Source organism: Humulus lupulus, chromosome 1, assembly GCF_963169125.1.
Source record: "Humulus lupulus chromosome 1, drHumLupu1.1, whole genome shotgun sequence".
Taxonomy (NCBI): domain Eukaryota; kingdom Viridiplantae; phylum Streptophyta; class Magnoliopsida; order Rosales; family Cannabaceae; genus Humulus; species Humulus lupulus.
The window spans coordinates 67,352,017-67,361,132 of NC_084793.1; the positions used below are offsets into that span (position 1 = coordinate 67,352,017).

At 37.3% G+C, this 9,116-nt stretch overlaps 1 protein-coding gene and 1 long non-coding RNA gene across 2 annotated transcripts; one reads left to right on the forward strand and one right to left on the reverse strand.

The window, feature by feature from the left end:
• Positions 1 to 4,433: 4,433 nt before the first annotated feature.
• LOC133816094 (uncharacterized) lies at positions 4,434 to 5,111 on the reverse strand. Its single transcript, XM_062248771.1, has one exon. It carries the CDS (start codon positions 5,109 to 5,111, stop codon positions 4,434 to 4,436), a length of 678 nt encoding a protein of 225 aa, XP_062104755.1.
• Positions 5,112 to 6,822: 1,711 nt separating this feature from the next.
• Positions 6,823 to 8,107, forward strand: LOC133794564 (uncharacterized). Its single transcript, XR_009875268.1, has 3 exons — positions 6,823 to 7,070; positions 7,201 to 7,297; positions 7,811 to 8,107. It is a non-coding gene; the product is annotated as an uncharacterized LOC133794564 (long non-coding RNA).
• Positions 8,108 to 9,116: the final 1,009 nt, after the last annotated feature.

A 9,116-nucleotide genomic window follows, 5' to 3' on the forward strand; every position in this document is an offset into this window, starting at 1 on the left:
TAATGCAGGAAACTAGATATGGAGGAGGAAGGACTCTTGGAAGCTTGGCATGTGTGTTGAGGACGAATGGAATGAATGGGCTATGAGTAGATCGAGGATGACGTTATTTTTAGTTTTTAAAATTATGTTTCTATGTATTTTCTGCATTTAGTTTTGTAAACAATTTTATTTAAGTTTAAAATTATGTTTTATGTTTTAAACAATGGGTACCCATACCAAAATTCTATTTTACTATGTATTTTCACAGTATTATGTTAAAGTTTTAATAAAGTTATTATTATTTCTTATGTCTATGGTCTTCAAAGTAATAGCTATGGTTAGTAGTTCTAATGGTCCAAGGTCATAGAATAGTTGCGTCATTACAGATGGTATCAGAGCCACGGTCCATTTGCATGAAGTTCTCCTTGATACACACGCTCAAGCTCCGATTCTAACCGACAATGTAAGTATTTATGCTATAGTTGTTATGATTATGTGTTTAGTTAACGTTTTAGCCCCTATGTTTTTTTTTTTTTTTTATCAAGAAGAAAGGATAACTTCATTAATCAAACAAACAGAACAAACTACAAACCAGCAAAACAACTAACAGTGGTTAAACTACAAGCCACTCCAAAACTACCAAAAACCTGAAACTGAAACAATACAAACTACAAACCAGCAACATTACCAACAGAGGCTAATAACTAAAAGCCTCTCCAAAACAACCAAAAAACCAGAAAAACTGAGATACAAATAGCCAACAATAAAGATCAAGCTGAGCCTACATACTAAGAAATAAATCGATGCTCCTTAGCAGAAAGTTTATGCTTTTGAATACTGAACAACCGATGATGAAGAACAGCCTTAATTTCCGAAGCTATACTCACTGCAGATTTAGAAAACAACTCAAAAATACAGTTGTTACTATTCATCCAAATGTTGTAAACAGAAGCTGCTAGAATCATAACTGCTAACTGATGAATGAACCCACTTTTCCTGCTGGCTAACCAAGCTCTCCAACTGTCAAACTCAGCAGGCCAAATATTCCTATCTAACCAGTCAAATACCTGAGCCAACACCTGCTTAGACAATGAACAATAAAAAAAGAGATGGGCATGACTCTCATCAAACTCACCACAAACAGGGCACAGAGGTGAGTCTATATGCACTTTGAACCGACACAAGTTGTCAAGAGTAAGCAGATGAGTATTGACTACTTGCCAAAGCAAAAATCTATGCTTAGGCAGAGATAGCTTACACCAAACCGCCTTGTAATAGTCCACCTGCTGATAGTGAAGAGAGTTGGAATAAATTATGGCAGGACAAAATTTCCCTGTTACACCAGCTGCCATAATCTCTTCCCTGTTATATTTTCCCCTAAGGTTACAAAGCTTTCGCCAGTACCAGCTGGTATCTTGGGGAAGATTATAGGACCAAGAATCAGCTCATTTTAAGTAAATGGAGTTTATCCATTTCACCCACAGAAGATCAACTTTCTCAGATATAGCCCAAATAAACTTGGCCAAAATAGCATGATTCCACTTTTGACCATTTCTGAATCTGAGCCCCCCTAGAGCCTTAGGCAAACAAACCTTATCCCAAGAAGCCAAATGAATCTTACATCTATTCCCATTGACTCCCCAGAGAAAACCACGACAAAGTCTCTCAATTTCTTTTATGATGCTTTGGGGGAGAACAAAAATACTCATCCAATAGTTCCTTAATCCGAAAAGAACCGAGTGAATCAATTGCATTCTACCAGCATAAGACAGATGCCTACTAGCCCAAGTGTGAAGATTCCTCTTGATTTTCTGAATAATGACATCACAGTCCTCATGCTTCCACTTGGATGGTCTCATTGGCACGCCAAGATACTTTAGAGGAAATATTCCCTCTGACAGATTCATTTCAGCAGCCAAAATCCTTTTATCAGCCTCAGATATGCCTCCAAAAAAAATCTGGGATTTGTTCTCATTTACATGCAATCCTGTGACAGAACTAAATTCCCTAAGCACCCCCTTAATCACCTGAACTGAAGACAGAGATCCCTTACAGAAAATAAGTAAGTCGTCAGCAAAACATAAGCTAATAAGCTTGAGGTTCTTACACATGGGGTGAAATCTAAAAACTGAGTTCTGAGCTGCAAAATGGAGACTACGGGTCAGATAATCCATCACTAGAACAAATAAAAGAGGAGAAATCGGATCCCCTTGGCGAAGACCTTTTTCACCTCTAAACCGGCCTTGAATCCTGCCATTCAATATTAGTGAATAAGATGTTTTGCAAAGACAAGTTATTATCCAACCTATAAATCTAGCTGGGAAACATAAGGCCTTTAAAAGCTCCTCAATAAACCTCCAGTCAATTGTGTCATAGGCTTTACTGATATCAATTTTTATCGCACATCTTGGAGATATTACGGATCTATTATAGTGCTTGATAAGATCTTGACAGATAAGAACATTATGAGCAATTGATCTTCCTTGTATAAAAGCTCCTTGGTTAGTATGAACCAAAACAGGAAGCACTTTAGCTAAACGACTACAGATAAGCTTTGAAACACATTTATAAAGTGTAGAATAGCAAGCAATCGGTCTATAATCAACTGCTCTATTCAGACTATCCACTTTAGGAATCAATGACAAAGAAGTATTCAATAACTCCTCAGGTTTGTACCCTATCTCAAAGAAATGCTGAACAGCACTACTAATCTCATCTCCAATTTCCTGCCACATCTCCTTAAAAAAAAGCTGAACCATATCCGTCTGGCCCCAGAGATTTAATACTAGAAATGCTGAACATTGCCTCCCTGATCTCCTTATGCGTGAATGGACTCAGTAATATAAGCTGTTGATCCAAAGATAGCTTAGCCCCCATAGCAATAGACTTCCTGTCTATCTCCTTGGTTACAGAACTGGGACTTCCCATTATTCCCCTAAAATGGTTCAAAAAGTGAGACACAACTTCAGGATAGCTATCCACCATTCTCCCTTTCTCATTAACAAAGGTAGCTATTCTATTAGCCTCCTTACGTTTCTTCAAGCATGCATGAAAAAAGCCGTATTCATGTCACCCTGTCGCAGCCAACTAATTTTGCTTCTTTGAGTCAAAAAGCTATGATACATTTTCTCTTGAATTATGAATTCTTCCGATGATAGCTTGACCCTATCCTGGATTGTAACATTATTAGGCTGAAGTTGAGCTCGGTACATTGCTTCCTGATAATCATTCTTGGCTGATTGAAACTTGATTCCCAAATCTCCAAAACAGTCCAAATTAAATCTCTTCAATTTGTGCTTCAATCTCATTGTCTTTAGAAAAATAGCCTTCAGCCCTCTTCCTTTCAATGGCTGCCTCCAGTTTTCTAAAACCAACTGCTTAAAATTCCTATGCTTAGTCCAGAAATTGTAAAATCTAAAAGGCTTAATACCATAGTCCTCCACAGGAAAAATAAAGATAGTACAAGCACAGTGATCTGAGTATGGCTCCCATTTAAAGACAGCAGTGGTATTAGGAAAACCATCTAACCACTCCTCATTAATGAAATCATGATCTATTTTAGAATAGATTCTAGCATCTCCATCTTGATTGTTAGTCCAAGTATAAAACGAACTCGTACTCTTAAGAGCTTCCAGATTAGACATAGACAGCCACTGAGAGGAATCAACAATTTCTGTAGAAGACACTTATTTTCCTCCATTTCTTCCTCTAGCTGTAAATATTGCATTAAAGTCCCCTAGAACCATCCACGGGTTAGCCGAACAAACTATTTGAGCTAAACCATTCCATAAAGTCTTCCTCTCTTCCAAAGTATTTCTTCCATAGACAAATGTAATATTAAAGGAGATTTTGTGACTAGACATTTTAACAAGGCAGTGAATAAACTGAGCATTCTCCTCTAACACACTAACTTTGACAAAAACTTTCCTCCATATAATCAAAATCCTTCCCTCTATCATCGGACTAGTATAGTAATCCCAGTTCCTAAATTTATTATCCATTACTTCCTGCACTCGACTAACCTTCATTTTATTCTCTAAAATAGCTCCAATTCCAATTTTATTCTTACTAGAGGTATCTAACACAGCTTCTTGTTTTTTCGGATTGTTCAATCCCCTAATATTCCAGCAAAGAATATTGCAACTATCCATAAGAAGTTTGCATATTACCCCTGCCATCTTCTATTCCCTCTACCTGTTCCTGAAGGACCCGAAACAAGTTTGTCGAATTCTTATCCTGTACCTGATCTTTATGACCATTCAAACTACTGTTTCCACCTCTTTGACCACTTCTATGTAGACTCCCTGATTTCTTAGGCGTGTGCCATTTACTCTTTGAATCTTGTCCCTGATCAACTTTTAAATCCTCAACCATCTCCTTGTTTCTTGAAGATTGTCCCTGTCCAGCCTCAGTAGTCACAACCTGATCTGTGGCCTTTTCCATTGTTGAAGAAATTAACTGATTATTCTTCTCCCTTCCCTGAACCTGAGAAAACTAGACTCAGTAACCTTTTGATCCATTTGGGCCTTCTGATCCTTGCGGCAATCAGTAATAACATGTCCATAATTTCCACAATTTTTACATTTGACTGGTAACCACTCATACTCCACCCCTTGCTCCACAAGTTTATCAAATTCATTCATGTAATGAATAACCCTAGGAGGATTATCTGAAAGTTCCATCTCTACCAGCACTCTAGCAAATTGAACTCTAGTTCTCTCTTGAGTGAACTTATCAACCATAATCGGCTTACCAATAGTACTCACTAAAGCACTAAGGCAATTGTTGCCCCAATATTGAAGTCCAAGGTCATGCAATCTAATCCATAAAGGCACTGAGCGGATCAACCGAATCGCATTTAAATATGTTGTCCAAGGTCGAACAATCACTGGTTTTCTATCAAAATGAAGACTGCCATTTTCCAAAACATGACTGTGAGTAGCCTCATCATTAAATTTTACCATTACCAGACCCATAGACATTCTTGCAATTTGAGCAATCCCCAGGTGACCCCAAACTCTCTTGATGAAACCTTCAAAGACCGGCAATGGAGGGTTAGCCCCTAACACCATACAAATGACTGCTGAATCCCAGTTAGCTGACTCGATTCTTACTTCATCCTCATCAATCATTGCAATCCTCTTTCAATCCTTAATTAGAGGTTCGGCATAGTCTAATTTCTGATCACTGAAGGATAGCTTACCCGTATTAAACTAATTCCAATGCTTTTGTGCCGACGATTCATAGTCTCCACTTTCCATTTTATCCGCCCAGCTAGTTGAAGATGAACCAGCTATAATTGGTTCCCCATCTTGAACAACCTCATTCTCAGTCATTCCCAAATCTGGCTCCGATCGTGTTTTACCCTGAACCTGAGTATCACCCTCACTGATTTCCTCTTCCCGCACATTTTCTGTTGGAGCTTTCGAACTTTGGATTGAAGGCAGGCCATGAACATCAGCTCTTGTCACCAGTTTTCTCATAGATTTCTTCTTCTTCGCCATGGGAGAAGAAACGTCACGAGAGAAAAACGGTTACAGAGTATGTTTTAGCCCCTATGTTTTTAGTTAAGAATATCTGTAAATTAGTTTCGTTTCTTTATTTATTTTATTTATTATCTTTGCATTTATGATTGTACTTAGTGAAAACCTTTTTCCAAATAAATATCATTGTTATTTTTGAATGACATGTATGGGTTTGATTTTCTTTTACAATCATAATAAATAATAAATTTAATAAATAATGACCAAGTTCGGTGAGGGTGGATACAAATCAATGAACCGGGTTCTATATTGAGAGTTAGGGGGCCAGAGAAGTGGGTACAATGTTATGGATCCTAGCCCCCCATCAATATGGTTAACTTTGGGACAACGATGAGTTTCGTGACGGAGAATTAAGTCATATAGGATAATTAGAAACACACTTAGAAAATAATAAAGATGGCTTATTTTTCTAAGTTTAGAAACACACCCTTATTATATAGAAGGCTTACATAATTTTTCATAAGAAGTCATAATTAATACGTCCGAGTTATGTTTTCTTAGATTAAGTTTTTGCCTTAGAGCCTATTAGGATAAGTTCTAATATGTTTTCTCGACTATTAGAACTTTGCTGAAGATGTCGCTCAGAAGATCTACTCGCAACAATGTCAATTTCTCCAACGCCGCTCCTGAGAGCAATGAAGCCCCTCTAGTTCGCAGAAGGGGAAGGCGTGCAACCAATGCTGCTGTTAATGAAGGAGCGCCGCCGCCGGTCAACAACACTGCAGAAATTGCCAGGCTACGGCAACAAGATGAGGAATTACTGCAACAACAGCGACAACAGGCTCAGCCTCAGCCTCAGACTCAGCCGCAACCACAACCTCAACAAATGGCTCAAGCACCCCATCAAGTAGGTCCTTATGGGGGATGGAAAATGGCGAACTATGCACCTGTTGTGTAAATTTAAGCAATTAAAATTGTGCAAGTGTACATAGTCGGCAAACAAGTAATAAAGTGATAAGTTGAGTATCGTCTCCACAGGGATTGAATTAGCAAATAATTTTGCACAAATCAATTACCAAACAATTTAATAGTGATGAAAAATAAATTGAAAATAATTCAAATTAACTAAGATGACAATATAAAAGCAATAAAAATTCAATTTGGTGAAATGGGCTTGAATTATTAAATTCATCTATGTCAATTGACCTGTACGTTTTGCTGCAGCAAAATCTCAGGAAATTACCCAGAGTTCACTACAACAATTTTGAGTAAATATTACGTTAAGATATAGCACCTTTTTTAAAGTGCTATTAATGATTTAGCTCTAAAATATTTGGGGAGAAATATTTAGCGCCAAGTGAATTAATGGCGCCTTTACTTTTCATTTTTTTTATTATTTTACACAACACTCTCATTCTGAATATGGGTTCTCTCTAAACGCCTAAATCCCTTCATTCTCACCATTCATTTCATCGATTCTCTCTAGCCTCCACGAGAGAGTGCTCAAACCACACGGCGTCGTTCTCCTCCACCGGCGGTCAGATTGGTCTACTCCAACATCACGAAGTCGCTCTCCACCCCATCGGCTCGACTTAGCAAACATCAAAGGTACTCTTTCTTGTCCTGACCTCACTCTGGTAATGGTTCCTACTCTTCAGTAAATGAGAGAGAGCCCTAAGCCGCTGCCCTCTCCTCCTCTCACTCCTATCCGTTATTCTTCATTTTCTTGGAAGAATAGGTGACGGCGCCTGGCGGAGGCAGAGGCAAAGGCGAGGTCACGGGTTCGACGATGCGTGGGTCTTCTTCTCCTCAGCACACGACGGAGGCGAGATCTGGTATGTTTCCTCTCGACTTATTTTTGTTGTTGATGGTTGGTTCATGGTAGTCGAAGCCTTAGAATGGGGTATTTTAATTACTGTGTGTTTAATAATCTTATTGGTTTTCTTCATAGTATATGTTTTGTCTTTCATTTTAGTTATTATATGTGGATTTTTGAATATGAGTATGAGTTTAATGAAGTTTGAATCTGGGTGTTGTTCTTCTTTCCTAGTCACTCATTCCATTGTCATCTTTCTGGCCTCCCTCCCCCGTTCCAAAACCTCACCATTCATCTCTCAATATTGCTCCATCAATTTTGATTTCTGCAATTTTTTGTCTCATGTGTATATATAACTATAATATTGTGATTATTTGTGGGAATTTTGGTTTAAATTAGGGATTGAATATACTGTACTATGTTTGAAGCAAGAAATAAAGTTTGTGATGATTTTTTGTTCTTAATCTGATTGTGGTAATAATTTTTGTTTTCAAGTTCTCTCCCTCTTAATGTAATCTGTCATGATTTTTAGGCTACACTTTCCTAATTGCAAATGCTGCAAGGGTGAGAGCCTTCTTTGGATGCCCAGTTGATGAACGCAAGGACTTTCTGCTGCAGATGATGTATAGTCCTCAGGACTGTTGAGGTACTTTGTAAAATTGCAGATAAGTGAGTCTAGGCTTCAAAAGTGATGTTAATTTAACATACCATAGTTGTAGCAAGAATAAAAATAATAATAATTCAGTGTAACAAACATTTATAGTTTTTTCAGATGACTGTGTTCGGTTGTTTTGATTATCAAGTTAATAGATAGAATCATTTTCTAGTTGATGGCTGATGATACTTTAAACTCTTGTTCATTCTGAAACATGAATCTGGGCTGTTTTTTTTAATATTAATATAGATAAATGTGCCTTGACAAGGCTTTCTTTTAGAACATAAATACGCATGACTTGAGTCATATGGTAGATAATAGATATGCATATACATATTCACAAACAGTCCACAGCACAAACAAGCAAATTATATATGAGCCAGAGCCTCTGAATCTGGATTGGTTCCATTCTCCTGAAGCTTCTGAATCTGGTAACTGACAGATTGTTCCTTCCACATGTCTTTGTCCAGATAAGTCTCGTAAAAGGTAACTTCACCATTTGTTTTTGCAGTCAAAGCAGCACTGCTCCTAGTTCCATAACGACCCTGCAGATAAGACAAAATCCCATGTTATGAACACTGACTTTTTTTTTATGGAACACTAACTTTAATGCATGTAAATGCAACTTTTAAACATAGACTGAATGAGTGAGTCAATACTCACCAGTGGGGTGTCAACTTCAACTTTTAAACATATATGTTTACTCTATCTTTATTTGCCAAAAGTGATGCAGTGAGGTGTAAAGTTGTTTATTGTAATCTCATCTTGAAAATTAAATTGGCAGGTAGTTTATTAAGTGTTTGTATCATTTGTTTCCATTTCATAAGATTCCATCCATAAATGTATATAAGTTATATTTTTGAGTATTGGACAGTCCATAATTTTTTCTATAACTTGCTTTGTTTCTGGGTGTTTCATTCATTTGCCTTGAAACTGTTTTATTAATTTTACTACAAGAAATTTTTTGGGTGATATTTCTACTAAAGACCATAAGAATGCCCAATCGTAGTGTGAACAGAATTGAAATGTCCTTGAAGTAACCATAAGTATGGCATGATTTAGATTTTCAATTCTTTTTATCTTAATAGCTCAACCCTTTTGACACTTGCCTGCCTCCTTTATTGAGCGAATTTTCAATTACTTCAAGTGACTATTATGGTTCTAGACCAAGAACTTGATTTCT